This window comes from Archocentrus centrarchus, chromosome 5 (assembly GCF_007364275.1).
Source record: "Archocentrus centrarchus isolate MPI-CPG fArcCen1 chromosome 5, fArcCen1, whole genome shotgun sequence".
Taxonomy (NCBI): Eukaryota; Metazoa; Chordata; class Actinopteri; order Cichliformes; family Cichlidae; genus Archocentrus; species Archocentrus centrarchus.
In genome coordinates, this window is record NC_044350.1 from 7,612,960 (window position 1) to 7,630,772 (window position 17,813).

The 17,813-nt window shown below is 41.7% G+C and overlaps 1 protein-coding gene across 1 annotated transcript; it reads right to left on the bottom strand.

Annotated features, from left to right (window-relative positions):
• Nucleotides 1–2,365: 2,365 nt before the first annotated feature.
• LOC115780096 (coiled-coil domain-containing protein 120-like) lies at nucleotides 2,366–17,237 on the bottom strand. Its single transcript, XM_030729083.1, has 10 exons — nucleotides 17,048–17,237; nucleotides 8,458–8,557; nucleotides 7,965–8,095; nucleotides 7,236–7,337; nucleotides 7,018–7,138; nucleotides 6,793–6,852; nucleotides 6,413–6,566; nucleotides 6,188–6,289; nucleotides 4,827–5,864; nucleotides 2,366–4,295 (listed from the first exon to the last, which is right to left on the bottom strand). The coding sequence occupies exons 2-10, from the start codon at nucleotides 8,504–8,506 to the stop codon at nucleotides 4,199–4,201; spliced, it is 1,854 nt and encodes a 617-aa protein (XP_030584943.1). The 5' UTR covers nucleotides 8,507–8,557; nucleotides 17,048–17,237; the 3' UTR covers nucleotides 2,366–4,198.
• Nucleotides 17,238–17,813: the final 576 nt, after the last annotated feature.

Sequence of the window (17,813 nt, forward strand, 5' to 3'; positions counted from 1 at the left end):
TGGATGAAGGGGTTGCTTCCCTGCGCCTTTGGATCGGAACCTGACTGTCGTTTGTACCTATGCGCCAAATGACAGTTCAGAGTAACCAGCCTTCTTGCAGCCACTAGGTGGTTGTACTAGAGAGTACTCCATCTAGGGACTCCATTATTCTGCTGGGGGACTTCAGTGCTTGCATGGGCAATGACACTGAGAAACGGCCTGCCCAATCTGAACCCAAATAGTGTTCTGTTATTGGACTTCTGTGCTAACCACTTCAATTGCATTCTGAGGGAGGCTGAAGACATTGACTATGTTCTGCACCTTCACTGCTGAGGCAGCTGCAAAGTGCCTGTTGTGGCACAACTGCAGCAAGAGCTCGATTCATATTGGCGGCAGTAAGTCAGACTCATTTCTGGTGGGTGCTACACTCTGCAAGGGCTGCTCTTTGTCACAGATTCTGTTCAGTTTTTATGGACTGAATATCTTGGCATATCCAGGTGGTAGAGGGTTCTACCCTTGGTGGCCTCAGGATTTCATCTTTGCTTTTAGCAGGCGATGTCCTTCTGTTGGTTTCATCAGAACCGCGCACTGGAGTGGTTCACAGCAGAGTGTGAAGTGGCAGGAATGAGAATCAGCATCACCAAATCGGAGACCATGATTCTCACCCAGAAAAGGGTGGAGTGCCCATTCTGGGTCTGGGACAAGTTACAATCCCAGGTGCAGGAGTTCAAGTATCTCAGGGTCTTGTTCACAAGTGAGCGGAGTGATAGATGGATTGGGGTGGCATCTGCAGTGATGTGTATCGATCTGCTGTTGTGAAGAGAGAGCAGAGTATGAAAGTGAAGCTGTTTACTTACGTTCCTACTATCACCTATGGTCATGAGCTCTGGGTAATGACTGAAAGAATGAGGTCGCGTATACAAGCCGTGGAAATGGGTTTCCTTCAAAGGGTGGTTGGCCTCTCCCTTGGAGATAAGACTGAGATCCTCACCCTTGAGAGGGACTCAGGAGAACCACTGCTCCTCCGCATCAAAAGGAGCCAGTTGAGGTGGTTCGGGCATCCGACTTGGATGCCTACTAGGTGGGGTGTTTCAAGCACGTCCTGCAGAGAGGAGGTACTGGGGCAGACCCAGGATTCGCTGGAATTTATATTGCTTGGCTGCTTAAGAAACGACTTGGTGTTCCCCCGGATAAGCTGGGAGAGGTAGGCTTCTCTGCTCAGACTGCTGCCCCGTGACCCAAACCTGGATAAGTGATAAATGGATCAATGTTTGGTACACAAGTGTTTACACCTACTATATTTCTGATTCTTATGACACCCACCCTGTTCTTTTAGTTCACTTTTATCATCTTTATTAATACATAAAGTCTGGTAAAAATGTCATTCACAATTGTAAGGTGTTTTTCAAAATGTCCTGCGTGAAAAAAGTTCAGAACTGTGGCAACGTTGACCCGAACAAAGGTCTAATCAGCCAGAATAAGTGAAAACACATGTGAACAACCAAAAGTCATTTTTGGTCATTTTCAGCAAAACTTTACTGCTTTCATTATAGCTGCACATTGCAGAGAAGCATCCAGCACATTTTAGTTTGATTTCAACATGACACTTTATTTAGATCTCATACATACAGAACAGAGCAGGCCTATTTAGCCTAACTTCATAAAGAGAGAAGAAAAAAAAAAAACAAACAAAACAAAACAACAACAACAACAAAAAAACAGCTGCAATTAAATATTTTTTCCTTTTTTAAGAAAAATAAAGAAAAAGTATAACAAAATATTAAAACATCACATGGCTGAATGAAATTATTTTAATGCACATTACCAATTCCTGCACTGATGAGAAAGGGCTACAGTAGATGGCTACAAAATGTTATAGGTTCATAAATATAATATAGCTTGAATACATTTGCTTTAGAGCTAAATTTATATCATTTCTTTTTGAACTTACAGTGTACATTATTTGAAAAATACCTTTATGACCCCCAGTGCACAGCAGTTTGGTCTTTAATTTCAGTCTTTAACAAGCTGGAAGGAAAGAGCTCTATGAAGCTGGATGTGAACACAGCAGACAGGAGAAGAAAGAAGGTAATGTTCCACAGTGTGCTACAGTTTGGAACTGATTAAAAACCATCACATATGCAAAAACAAACAAACAAACAACAAAAAAAAAACTACATTCAAAAGACTCCCAGTATCAAGAACAGAAAAAAGGCAAAAACTTATCAAAAATGAAAAGAAATATGCTATGTTGTTAACACAATATATATATATATATTTATATATATATATATATATATATATATATATATATATATATATATATATATATATATATATATATATATATATATATATATATATATATATATATATATATGCGCTAAACATACAACGGGACATGATAGTGTTTTTAAAAAAAGTAACTTCTCTTTAAAACAAAGCAAACATGTAAAACAATTTCTTTACAAATAGCATGAATTCTCATGAAGACATTTACTGGTATGAGACCTGCTCACACCATCACTCAGTACTGCAACAGCCTTATTCTGATCACACAATCAGCCTCGCTTTTTATAACCAATTAAATAGTGCTCACTTGGGGGGGGTTGAAGGAGTAGGGGAGGTTATTTGGATTATACTTATGTGGTTAGTTTGACAATTATGTTGTTAGTATGGGAATAGAACATTAGCTTGAGACTCACCATTACAATCCACACTATATACAGACCACCACTCAGACCTTCAGCAGATGTTTGGGGGATTAAAAAAAAAAAAAAATCCTCACTTTGCTTAATTTTGTCACATTATAAACCCTGTCAAAACCTTCTTACTGCCTGTTCTCTCTCTCGGTGACAGTTTCACAGGGGTTAAGGCTTAAGATGTTCATAAAGTGCTCTGTATGACGATCAAATCCTCCACAAGTGAATGCAGAAAAAAATGATTTGACACGAGTCATTTCTTGTCACACAGTCAAGTGCTACTGCCATACAGTAGATCTCACTACAGCCCTAAGATTTTTCCTAAAATTGATCTAATTATTCTGTCAAGGTTAGCACAGATAAGGCTACATTTAATCAACCAGCACTGAGCTGAATCGAGAAAACAAACTTCAAAAACACTGAAATATATATATATGACATCATTCCACATACCCTAATTTAGTCACATTGTGATATGCTTTTAGTTTTTGATTAGACTAGGCTCACACAGTCTTAATGCTAGCAACTTTAAAGTTTTCAAACCAAGGTTTAGTTTTGATATTAAACATTTAGGCACTCCTGTCTGCTACAACGTTGCGCTACAGTTCATGGCCCACTTCATTTTTATCAAATATGAAAAATACAAATGACTGTGACATTAAAGGCAGATGAGGACTGAAACATGTTTATATAATTTACAAACACACATTCACTGGCATGTAATACGTTTCAAATGACATGAGCTCATAACTACTTTGTATATCACATGGTTAATGAGCAATAAATTACCTCTTTAATATAACAGTTCTTTATATCTTAGAAGATACAAAATAGTACTTTACAGTTGTATATATTCTGTAAAAAAGTATATCTCGACAGACTTTCAGGGTTATTGGGAAGGAGCTTTCTGCTTATGTTGGACCAGAAATATTTATATATGAAGTATGACCATATTGGTATTAGATGCTCTGCAAGTCAGCACCAGTGTACATCCACATAAAACACTGGGGTTGATATTGGCAAAAAAAATAAAAATAAAAAAAAATAAAAAATCAGATATAACACAGGGAGGTTGCCCAGGCTTTTTCAAACTGTACAGCTACAGTTTGTCATTTGCTTCAGTCTCTTTCTGCTGAGGTTGTCGTGTTTTTCTATGCTGTTGAGGTCACATTATATCAACTTGTGTATGTGTGTAATTGTGTAATTATACTGCTCAAAAGAATTAAGGGAACACTTGAACAATTTTTAACTCAGATTTTTGTTGTGATTGTGAATCCAGCTCTCAGAGGGTTGATGATTTTGGTTCGCACGAACTGTTGCGTCATTTTCTTCTCAACAAATTACACAGTGCAAAAAGAATCATTAAATATTTTCCATTTGAATATGTAATTCATCGAGATACAATGTGTGATTTAAGTGTTCACTTTGTTTTTTGAGTAGTACATACACAAGTCCATGTGAAGCGACAGAGTTTCTGCATATGCAATGCATTGATGTGTGCATGTGTGTCTGCTGCTTCAGACCAAGGTGCCTGGGTCAGCACTGGGTTCCTTTGGAGTTACCTCTTGCATCTGTGGCTCAGAAGTATCCTGATAGAGAGAGAACTCCATTGACCTGTGGGGGAGGTAAAACAAATCAATACTGCACTCCAAAAATGAAACCAAAATGCAAGAAGCACGCAGTAAAACTGCTGAGAAAATTAATTTTCCTGGAGCAAAAAGTGTGACTCATGGCAAGATCATAAAAGCACTTGGAGAGGGCCATCCTTGGAAGCAAGCAGGAACAACCGGTGTGTTGGCATGAGGCAGCCAGCAGCAGGAGATAATGCTGACCAAGCCCCCAAAATAAATAATAAAAACAAAATAACACAGCCTCAATTGTAAAAGAGGATGACAGATGGATTGGTTGGGGCCAGAGTAAGAATAATGGCACTAGCATTGCTGCCAACATCCAAGTAGAGAGACAAATTAATATCTGTAATACACAGATTTCACTAATGCATCCATACAATACATAACCACAAAAACGCTTAAAATAAATCCACTGAAATCATATAGAAAGAACAGTGTCCTTAAAAAAAGTGTAATTATTTTCCTGATGTTAAAACAAGATTCCAAATGGAAATACATGTTTAAAAATACTGACCTTCCATGCAGTGGGTGACCATGGAAACTGGCTGACTGGGGTATCTGAGGCCTTTGAAGGTTGGTTGGTTCACCTTGAACAGACTGGGCTTGGTGCACCAGTGGGTGGGGGTGTGAAAGACGTGAGATCCCTGCCTCATGGCCCTTTGAGGCAGCAGTAGGATAGCCAAGAGCATTCCTCAGATACCAGTCCCTAAGTCCCTCCAGAGCCAGGGCTTTATGTAAGCTTCTTGTTGAGTCTTCTGGAGTAGGAAGTGAGAACTGTGGGGGTCTGCGGTTGAAGGAGGGACCAGATAACTCTGTCTGGTAAGGGTGCAGGTTGGGAATGGATGATGTGGTGGTCCCAGAGATAGGAAGGGGGGACTCATACGCTGATAGTAGGATTGCATCTTGGGGATGTTGCTGCAAAGGAATAAAGGGCCCACAAGATTTGGTTCTGGTGACTTTGACCCTGCGAAGTTCAGCTTGGGATCCTCTTAGGACCATGGGACTGTAAGGAGGTGCAGCACTAGGGAGGTGAACCTGGGAATGGGAAAATCCATTGGCATGGGGAGGCACTGCTGCAGTGGAGGAGCGAGGGGAGGACATGTCTTGCCAGATCCTGCCTGTGGACTGATACAGATGTTGCTGTACTTGCATCCTCTGCTGTTTTCCCCAGATATAGTCCATCAAAAGTTCATTGTAGCCACCACTTGCTCCCCTGCCACCCACAGACAGACGCATTTTGACTTGCTCCACAGAGCTGTCCACATGTCCCTCTGGGCTTCCCAAGTGAATGTGCCGCAGTTTTCCATCCGTCAGTGTCTCTGAACTCTTGTAGGGCCCTCCTCTCTGGGGCATGCCGTTTCTAGGGGCTGGGTCGTCTGGAAGGCTTGATCTGTCCAGCAGGGCCTCAGAGCTGTTGCTGCGTCTGGCTCGGGAGCTGTACGGGCAGCTGCGGCGGTCAGAGGAAGAGCCTTCTGGAGCCAGTGGGATCATATATGGCACATCCAGGCTTCCAGACCACTGCTTCAACCCATTACCACCCGATGCATCGGACCTAAGACAGCAATGAACAAAGCAGCAGCGCATAATAGGAAAGGAAACGAAGGGACTGTGGATACAAGAGTGAATGACAGCAGCTTTAAGCTAAACCGTGTAATTGCATTTCACAGAAAAATTACTTAAGAAGGGACCATTTTTATGCCTAAAGTCCAAAGAAGTAAAACCTTTGCTGGTAGCTAAATTTGACACTAATCGCTGTTACAGCTTGAACTCTGTCTGCATTCAGCTAAGTCATTAAGCCATTTCCAACCATACAGTTATCACAGTGGGAGGGAGCCGTGCTGCATCAGACAGAAGCAGCCCAGCATCACAGATTACCTGACGTGAACGCTGATGGGAGCAGTTCGAGCCAACATAGGAGTTGCTGGAACACTTCTGCCTTCAACATTAGAAGCACTTCTAGGTAAAGAATGAGTTGGGCTGTGCAAAGGATCACATGATGCATTTAAACACTTATAACCCACACAGTCCTGATTATGTGTGTGTACTTATAATGTACAGATAGACCAGGCAGGCCAAACAGGGTCACTTTAAGATACAAACCTAACAGAGCTCGTGACAGAGTTACGCCGTGTCCTCATCTCGTAGTAAATCTCCACTGGGGATAGCTTCCTGCTGAGTCTGTGCTCAGGGCTGCCTGCAGTGAGCCGTGGCTGAGACAGAGATCGCTGGTCAGCAGCCACACTGGGTGAAGACTCTTTAGGAGGAAGAAAAATTAATTATCTTTCAATGTAAACTCTGCAATGACTGCTAACTTTCATTAAAAGCATTAAAAGTGAAAAACTATGTGCTATTTTAGGTATATGGCATTAATAAGACTGCGTAGTCTCATGTTTTAAGAGTAACGTTAGCCAATACATTTAACTATTTCTACTCACTATTCTTGTTCAGTGTGTTGTGAATATGGATACACGTTGACTCACCATTGTCATGGGATGTTGAATCTGACATGGAGCTGGTACTCTCTGACATGACTGTGTCCTCTGGAAGACAACAAATTATTTAGGTCATAAACAAATCACCATGACATCTGAGATCTTAGCTAAACAAACGTGCAAAGATGAAGTTTTCAGTATCATAAAATTATTGTGTAGCTTGTTTTTTAAATTTTCTTTTAAATTTTGTGCAGGTGTGCAGTGGTATTGTACCTGTGTGACAGCCCCGATGGACTGTTCTTTTGCTATTTGGAACATTTCGGTCGGACTCTGAGTGTCTGTATAGAGCACCCGTGAAGATGGCTTTCATCTGCTTTCTTTGGGCAGCCTCATCCTGCAGCCAGGGAAAGTCAGCCATGTTAGACCACAAGTATACACACAGCAGTACAACTGCTGCGTAAACACAATTGATATTCAAGGTGTTGACTTACCTCTGCCTTGGAGATGGGCGCTAGGCCAGCTCTCCGCTGCACCAGTGGGGGTTTCTCTCCCGTTTCCAATGGAAAAGCACGTGGCAACTTCCCAGTCAGCTCCTATAGAGGACATCGATTAGCCTCGAGCAACTAAAATCCTTCTCACTAGCCAGCGAGGGCCAAACTGTTACATAAAGTGATAACCGTTTAATGGATTACTTTAAGTCGCTGTAAAAATCACTCTTGAAATGGTCGTCTGCACTAGATATGCTGGCAATAATGTGACTGCGTCTAAGATTTACCACTAAAGCAGAACTCTGCAGATAAAAAGTGCTTCACATGTCTAAGTAAGCTACGCTAACAATACAGCAGATGACTTATGAATCCATAAATAGGCACAGAGATGGAATGAGTCACCATCCAGCTGAAAACAGGGATGTGTTAAACAGCTGTTCAAGAAAAGCTGAGGCAGCTGCGGATTCATTTACATGCGCTGAAAGGCTCTCAGAAGCAATCAAGCAAAGATTAATATGCAGCCCATTGTGTCTTCAAAAAAATATCTTATTCTCAACAAGTCGTTAGCTGCATTTGGGCTCAGAGGTTCACATTTATTTTAATCTTTACAGAAAACTTAAATATGCGGTTAAGCCATACTACAGCTATCATCTAATCACTTGACGTGTATGGAGGGAGAATGTCTGTATGCTGAACCGTGTGTGCGTCAAAGAAGGAGTGAGAGCAACTCACAGCTTCCTGCAAACACACTTGTTTGAGCTCCCCCACTCTGGCATTGAGGAGAGCCTCCAGGGCCTGCTTCCTCTCCTGCAGAGCTGCGACCCTCTCAGCCTGCAGCTTGCCATCCTGGCAGCCTTGAACATCTAGGAGGCACAAAACATGCAAGTCACAGACAGTAAGATTCAGATGTAGACTCAAAGAAACTTACTACTGGAAGTGATTTAATTAAAAACGCAGTCTTTAGGCTGTGTTTGTTCTGTATCACAGTTTCGTGTTTTTGATGGGGTCTGTTCTCAGTTACTGAGTGTTCTGATAAGATTATCCAGCAGCTGTACTGGCAGCATGTGAACAAAAGGTCTTCACAAAGGCAGATGTTTTTTCAGCTGGCAGTTCCCTAGAAAAAAAACTGTCAGGAAACAAAACAAGCTGACTGGTTTCCCAGGCCTTTTCAGGCTTGTCCTGCCACAGAAGCAACTTTACACTGTGAGAGATCATTATTACTCACCAGGAGCCCCCAAACCCATGGATGTAATCAGATGTCCTTTGACCTCCATGTGATGTAATTCTGGGGACTTTACAACTCACGCTCTCAGCCACGCCCTCACCTGATGAAGAGAGATGGAGGTTTAAAATGCAGCAGCCACATATATTGAGCTGTCGATGTCTTCTTCTCTCTGACCTTGCAGCTCTGTGTTATCTGGATATACAGTATATACACTAACAAATGTATTAGACCACCTGTCATAAAAACAAGAAGACAAATATTTTAGAAATCTGTCAAAAACTTCACTTTATTTTTTTATACTTAAATTTGAGCCGGCACGCTGGGCCTCTCCGAGAAGTCAGAAATGAAAAGCATAACATTCAACCACTAAAACGAATTTGTCTTTTCAGGAATGCAAGAAAATAACTATAATTTGGCATCTTCTTGGCTTCACTGTTTTTTGTAAAACTAAATGAAAATTCATAATTACATCTTAGCATTAAAATATCATTTTGATTAAAGAGCTTCTACATATTGGTGCATTACAGAAACAAAAAAAACAAATGACTGATATTTTCACGTGTTAATTTAGAGCAGCAGTGGCATAAACCTTTCACTGGGTGGTGATGCAATAAATTTTTTAAGCACTGTAGGCAGCAGTAGAAAAACCGATCAGCCACAACATTAAAACCAGGGACAGGTGAAGTAAATAAAACTGAAGAGAATCTTCAATGTTACAGGTCAGCGTTCTGTTATTAAACCTTACATCCTGGCATTTATTCATTCATTCAGTACAACGAACAAAATTGCTCAATTAATTGCTCAGTGACAACTCAAGCGACAAAACCCAGTATTCAAACTCCTCATATCCAAGTATGGGACGGGTGGGGCCACTGTACCCTGAACCAAAGAATCCCCTCCTAATGTACCCATGTAAAACACTGCTGGACACCCCCACAGGGGTGCCTTACCAAGTCACAGAGGGTGACGTACACAATATTCAGCAGGTTGTAGCTGACTGTTGTGGAGAAAAAAAAGTCTTAGATCAGATGATGCAAGGTTCCATCAGGGGGAGCTGCTGCCCCTCTGCTCAGGGATTTAAAAACTGAACCCAAGAGAAGACTAATTATATGAGTTAACCATTGCAAGGTCAGACTCACTCATGGGCTAATATTTACTCAGAAAGGTGAAAATCAAACTGTAATAAAGACAGCGGAAGATGGCAACAATTTAACTGAAATCACTATAAACCCAAACAGTGAAAATGTAGAATTGAACGAGTCCTAGAGCACATTTTGAAAATAAGTTCAGCTAAAGTCCAAACGCAATGTGCAGATTCTGAACGTGAGTAATACTCTAAATACTCCAAAATTAGCCTATGGACGCAATTAGGAGCCAATTAATTTGCAAAGAAAAAGGAAAAATGAGACAGGATAAGTAGCATTAATAATGTATGGACAGATACAGAGCCAGAAATCTAATCCCTGTGTGTTTCATGCCTTAGAAGCTCAACAGCCACAGTTGGGGGGGGGGCAGAGCCAGAAGCAAAGTGGAATAAGTAACAAAGGCACCAAAAAATGAAATCAGTGGCATTTCCTCTAACCGACTGTCATAAATATGAAGGTTTACAGAAAATTCACTCTCCAGAATTACCTTCATGTCACTTTAAAATCTTTACATATCATCATCTATTGTATCTATTGAGAATAAAATATAAAAGAGAATAAAGAGAAATGTACTTTTTTCACTAACTGTAGCAGATGACCAATGGTTCATATACACTTTCCCCACATAATGGACGTTCATTACAAACGAAGCCTCTTCCCTAATGCCCAACAGAGACTTGACATCCAAAAATAGCGACTGCGTTTTCTGCCAAAAGCCTCTCGCCCGTCGTTGCTCACAAATCGCTGCCGTAAATAAGCATCCTCCTGTCTTCCTGCCAGTCGAGTAAATCATAAAATGGCTCCATTCAGCCCACAAATCTAGGTGGAAGGCCTCGAGGGCTGGATCAAAATTACCATTTCCAAGGATTGCTCCTGCCAATGTCCCATCTTTCAAAAGCAACATTTATCTATCAGTTAGCCCGAGCAGCTGTCTCAAAGCTCTGCTCGGCTTTTTGCTTTTTACAGGCCAGAAACATTCGTGTTTCTGTTTTCCTGACTCAAACACCATAAACAATGAAGCTCACTTTCTGTGAAGACATACTTGAAATACTTCCAGAGTTTGCGTTGGCTCCTGTTCTGGAAGTGAACCAGTAAGTGCTGTTTGCTCCTGTACATGTGAAAACCCCCAGCATGCTTGACCTCCCATTGACAGACAAACAGGAGCCTTTCACACAAGCAAGTGGCAGAGTAACAGCCTGTGTTCAGACAAAAAAGCTCATCACATGAATCCTGTTACACAAAACTGGGTTCATGATGATTAAATTTTCAGTTAATCTAATATACTGAGTGGGATTTTTCACCTGGGAGTGTACAATGCAGTGTCATGTCTGTTCTTTGTCGAACAGCAGAGCGGTAAACCCGCTGAGAGAAGCAGTCGAGAGGAGACGGAGACATTTGGTATTCATCTGGACTGTCACTGTGCAGCTGGAGCCAAAACGCTGCTGTGCCCTTAAGAATGGCTTTGTCTAGCAACCGAAACATTTCCTAGGAAATTCAGTGCAATCCTCTTTTTTTTTTTCTTCTTACAAAGTAAAATGTGCCCATTGTCTTATCATAAAACTAATAATCCTACAAACACTGGGTGAATATCAATGATTCATCTTTGCTACTGTAACATTACATCTTACACCTTTTTTATAGTCTTACAGTGAAGTAGTAACACATTCTTCCTCTTACAAAGCTAAAGTTCAATACCTTAGCAGCTAGCAGTTTATATCCATGTCCGTCCAAAACCATTTAATTATGTACTGAAGAAGGAATTTAATACCATATGAACTGGTGACACCAAACTAACGCGAACCAGTTCCCTGTTTCTGTTATGCTGGTGAATAAAATATGGTAGAAAACATTTTGATGACAAATTGAAGACCTCGATCAAAGTGAATGGACTGAAAAATGGGTTTGAAACCTTCAATATGCATTTTTTAAAATGTAATTACTTCACAAATGAATAATTTTCTAAATTGTCTGGGTTGCTGCTTCAGAGTAACATCTTTGAACTGAATTTGAATGATTCAGTATTGCAATGGTCCATTTCTGTGTTTTGTGCTTGTTGGACAGTACCATTAGTTCTTTAGGACTTCACACCAGGCCACGGACTCACTAGTACATTTGTATTACTTTGAAATATCTTAAAACACTGTCCTGTACACTGTAACTTACTACATTCGGATGTGCCCCACCCGATGGCCACCTTGACCTTCAGGTGCAGAGGAAAACATTTCTACTGTCAGCCTGCTTGTCTTTTGGGTCAAAGTGGCCTATTATGGGAGGGTTAGACATAGCCAAGAAACACCTGGTAAATACCGTGAACCCCCATGTGGGTCCATGGCTGGCTGTAGACTACTCCTTCAGGTAGTAATGGTGCAGTCTAACCACAAATGCAAAACACAGAATAATGAATAATTTTTATTTCAGTTTTCAAAAAACTGTTATTTGTGAAGGTTTGTTTGTTTTTTTTTGTTTGTTTTTTTTAAATTGGACAATGTGACTTTCAAGCCAACTTTAAATTTAATTCCTTTTCTATCCATCCATCCATCCTATTACTGCTTATAAACTGGTTGTATTACGGTTGTGGGTGAGAGGTGGGGTTGCCATCACATCACATCCACACCTATGTCCAGTTTAGAATCACTGAGATCAGCTGGAGGTTTGCACCAGGAACCTTCTGTCTGTGAGGTGATGATGCTAACCACTTCACCACCGTGTCTCCCTTGATTCACTTTAATGATGCACATCGAGCAAGAACTTCAAAGCATTACATTCTGCTCTTCATAATTCTCTTTAGGGCAATATACACCATTAGCATCTAAAGGCAAAGTCACGGTCATAATTCATAGCGTTACAGCAATTCTCTAGAAAACACATCCTGACTACTCGATTACGCCTCCTGTCGCTATGGGCCTGGTGTGGAAGACTAGCATCAGTTTAAATATGTGAAACAAAATGAATCTATACAATACAGTGACTGCTTTTTTTTGTGCTAGATTTTACTGCTTTTTATTATCGCAAATTTTCCTGCTGTTCAACAAAGGTTAAACCTACAGTGCATCTTATTTAATGAAAGTGTTTGTAACTACAGAATCGGGGGGGGGGGGGGGGGGGGGGGGGGGGCACTACAATCTCAACCACAACCTCTAACCACTCATCTCATCTCTGCATAGTGCAGAGTAAAAACACCATAGTAGTAGTATTTGTATGATAGACGCTAGAAAAAAGTAAAGCCTAACTGCACATTTAACAGATAGCACCCCTGAGGGGAATCAGCTGCATCGTTACTTGAAGTTAAGCAGCAACTTTGTAAACACTTGCTGTGCAGAGGTACAGGTGTGACAACACAGGACTGCAATACACTCCAGAGGGAGGCAAGTGGAAGATAGTAAATACACTAGTACAAATAGCATTTTTTTTTTTTTTAACTCTAAACCAGTGATTCTCAAATCCAGGCCTCGTGGCCCAGTGTCCTGCAGGTTTTAGATGTGTCCCTGATCCAACACACCTGAATCAAATATAGAAGTCATTAGCAGGACTGCATACTGAGGAGGTAATTCAGCCATTTGATTCAGGTGTGTTGGATCAGGGACACAGCTACAGTGTATCACAAAAGTGAGTACACCCCTCACATTTCTGCAGATATTTAAGTATATCTTTTCCTGGGACAACACTGACAAAATGACACTTTGACACAATGAAAAGTCGTCTGTGTGCAGCTTATATAACAGTCTTCATGTAGAGCAACAATTCGTCTTTTAAGATCCTCAGAGAGTTCTTTGCCATGAGATGCCATGTTAGAACTTTCAGTGACCAGTATGAGAGAGTGTGAGAGCTGTACTACAAAACTGAACACACCTGCACCCTATGCACACCGGAGACCTAGTAACACTAACGAGTCACATGACATTTTGGAGGGGAAATGACAAGCAGTGCTCAATTTGGACATTTACGGGTGTAGTCTCTTAGGGGTGTACTCACTTTTGTTGCCGCTGGTTTAGACATTAATGGCTGTATATTGAGTTATTTTGAGGGAAGAATAAATTTACACTGTTATATATACTCACTTTTGTGATACACTGTAAAGCCTGCAGGACACTGGGCCATGAGGCCTGGATTTGAGAATCACTGCTCTAAGCACTCAAAGCCCTTTTTACTACAAGGCACATTCACACACGATCATACACGATGCCTTTGAGGGCCTTCTAACCTCCACCTACGCAGGGTCACAGTATCTCGCCCAAAGACACTTTTGATATGCAGACTGAAAGAGCTCAGATTTGAACCGCCGACCTTCTGATTAACAGACAACAAGCTCTAACTCCTGAGCCACACCTGACCCCACAGAATCAGAGGAGATATAGATTTTAACACCACGGCGTCAAACACGTGTCGGCTTACCGTGCGTATGGGCTGTGGATGGCGGTACAGATAGCACAGAAGGAGCCACCTCGATTAAAACATGAGCCGTGCGATGAGAGTGAGCCGCTCCTGTGCAGCTCGTATCGCTCAAATGCAAATCAACGACGAGTTTAATATTCAAGACGGGCTGAACACCGAAGCCCGTACCGTAGCTCTGATCCTCCTGTGTCCACACAAGGAGCCATAATGCTCTCTCTTCAGCTTAGATGTAATGCATATTAGATTGAAATATTCATAACCATGCTAAATTCCTACAGGCAACAGTTTTGTGTGTGGCCTCCCTTGATAAACACGATGCCTCTCGGCTCTAAAATAGATTCATTCTTTCTCTACTGTCAGCTTTCATGTGGCCCAAGAGTCCCAGGAACAGGAAACACTATTATGGAGAATTTATATAACACATATTCATGACTTATAACTGCATGTCTTGATATGGTGTAGTAGAAGCGTTTGCAGTACTGCACAGCAGGTTTATTGCTCTCTTTCAAACAGGCTGCTGTGGGATAAAAGAACAGCTGAAACCTCACCTCCAGCTCACTACGGGCAGGTGTGACCAGCAGTCTTCATGTTAACTGTTGGTGTTGACACAGCTGCTGCTGTTGTCAACTTACACATGCTAACCAGTGCAGGGTTACAACTATACAGCTCCTGTTAGGCAAGCACGAGGATCCCACGCTAGTTCCCGAGCAGTCAAAATGCAGCAAAGTGCGCTGCAAACTGGAGCTCCCAATTAGCTGATAGTTATTGCAGAGCGGGACCTCACTGCTTTCAGTGGTTTACCATGACAGCACTTGTCCAGATCTAATGTCACATTGATGGTCTATAGCAGAACAGCAATGCAACTCCCTAACGTTGAATATCAAACTCCAAGGACACCGGAGACCCACTGGTAAGATTTGTTGGCGTGGATGGCAGTGGGAATGTAAAAAGAAGGGATGATTTAATTTATGATTCAACAAACAAGAGACTGGACATAGTCAGACATGTGGGTGATTGAGAGCAGATTTAGTGCTAAACTATCTCCACCTAAGCAACCCCCACAACTGTGGAGGGCTTATGCAAGGTCAGGTGCCCCTCCAGCCAACCTTGCACACCAATATGATCTTTTCTTTTGCGCTCTATATCCTTGAAATGCTGATTTATAATGCACGTTATCAGCACAAGGCAGGGCAGCTTAGCTGAGACTGACCAATAGTATAGCTCACCCTCTCTCCTCCCGGGACTTGACGCTCACCTTTGCACATATGACACAACTACCACAGGCAAAACAAAGCAAACCCGGTGATTGCTATCCACCTGGATTCTTGGGGGGGGGGTAGTAATAAAGAAAGGAATGTGACTCTAATGTCTGAGGGAATTACTGCTATACATTTTTCCTTTGCTCTGAATTACTGCTATACATTTTTCCTTTGCTCTGTAACACCTGGAGGGATTTCTTCTGTATGTCCAAAGCTGTTTTTATGCTCTGTGGCTTGCTGTAATCCACTTTTGTTGATTCTGGAAAGAGTTCAGCGCTTTTGTTTCGTTCAGACTTATGAAGTGCAGCCACGCCATTACATTCAATATATACACACAAAAGACCTTGATCTGATTCTTTTGTGTTTTGAAGAAATGCAGGCGAATTCTCTCGTCGATCTGTAGCACTACAGCCTCGTGATCACGCCTGGGACCTCCCTGCTTAAGCAACAAAACACTTTAGAAAAAAGCTAAACACATTTTAATTTTAAGTCCATGTCTATATACTAGTAAAAATGGGTTTCCTGAAATGACTTCTGTTCTGTCAGTCCCGTACAACGGAACCAGATTTTCACATTGGTGTCAGCCCGTGTCTTAAGGGCATCATAAAAAATAATAGTGTCATCCTGATGGAACCAAATGGCAAAAATGCGATTGTGACGCGCCTATCTGGGTCGAGGCCCAATTCAGTGGAATCTGACTGAATTGTGCTGAAAACAGAATAAAAGCCAGAGGGAGTGCTTTATATTGTAGAAGGGTGTCATGCTCGGGTGAAAAGAAACACTAGCACGAGTGGTTTCATCTTAATCCCTGTGATCAAGATGAAACTGAGCATGAGAATGGTCTCCTAGCACAGCAACCCCTTGTTGTAAATGGCTCAGTGCTCCCAGCAAAAAACAACTCTAAAATAGGAGCAATCAGCATAAAGCTACAAAGGAAAACCCTTTGGTGAAAACAGAGAGGTGTTTCCCAAAAAAACACCAAAAGGTGGGCTACCATTGACTCACTGTAAAGGCACTGATTGCTCCGTACAACACATTTTGAAGAGCCCCCCCGATCCTGACGGACAGGCATGCTCAGGAATCTGTTAATAATAGGGCTTAACGGTGCTGCATGTGACCGAGTATTAATAAATGAGAAGAGTGAAAGCCAATAAGGCCCAGGAGACGTCAGTAACAAGATGCCTGGGTCTGTTTTGCTCCATAACAATGCAGCAACAGGGAGAAGTTATGTATTCCCAGGAAGCTTGACACACATTTTCACTCCTTTAAAGCTGCCGTTTGAATTCAGATGCGGCTGCAATTCTGGCATTTCCTACCCTTTTAATCAATGTGCCACACAAACAGTGTGTTTCTGTTTTCTGCCACAACGCATGCACAAATGCAAGGATCTCACTTCATGCAGTCCTTGCATTTATTGTACAGACATGTGATTTAGCTCAGGGTATGAAGAGGGGGAAAAAAAAAAAAAAAAGCATAAAGCATGCGTTCCCACATTGAGGCTGCACTGAATCCTGCATCTGCATAGTCGTTGCAGACGGCAGCGCACCGGCTGATAATGAAACACACCGGACTAATTATGGAAGCGATAACACATCGCAGGTGTGTCACAGCCTGCCACGATGACAAACGCGTCTTTTACACGAGGTAAAGGTATGAACAGATGCACGAACGTCCTGTTTAGGTCGAGATATTTCGTTTTATAGAGAATATACCATAAATCTGTACTGGCGGCTGTTAGTTGATACGCCCAGTTGGGATATAAAAAGGACATCTTGGAGCAGAATCCCCTCTTACCAGAGAGCATGACTGTTGCCTTCGGAGGTCTCCATGGTCCTCTGAAGCAAAACCAAGCGGAGAAAAATCATTCCTGCGAGCGAACACAAGACGAAATCCTTTCGGGAAGAAAGCCTTTTATTAACAAAATGTGCGGCAAATCACGGAAAACAGCTCCCCGTTCATGGTGGCTCCGTATCCCAATTGTAATTCACCAGCAGCCTCTCGACCTCCGCTGCGTCGGAGCTCTGCGCATCTCAACAGACCTGCTTTCTGCACGGGATGAAAACCCTCTCTTTCACACAGCCAACCGACTCTACACGACCACAGCAGCGATGCCCCTCCCCAGATGGTACATGCCGTCAATGTGCGCCACTTAATCCAGTAATACAAATATCATCCAGGTGTTGCATAGGCACCCGCTCACTAATTTATGTCGAAACACCTAAAGTACTCCTGTATGAAAACATAAGCGCCATGTCAGAGAGAAATCAGGTTACACGATACAAAAGTATAGCAAGCCAACATGGATATTTAAAAAAAAAAATGTTGATTGCATTATGAATAATTAGTTTTCTATGAATGGAAGTCTTACTGGCGAATATCAATAATTCGTAAATTTCGAATTAATTAAAATACATGACCTTATTATCCATCATTCCCAGCATTAACATTTAAAAGATACTGTTTGGTTCAAAGCACAGGAAATGCATTTTGGTCCAAATGTTGGAACTTTGACAGTTACTGGTGTTTTATTTTAGTTCAGTACAAGAACACATTCAAGTTC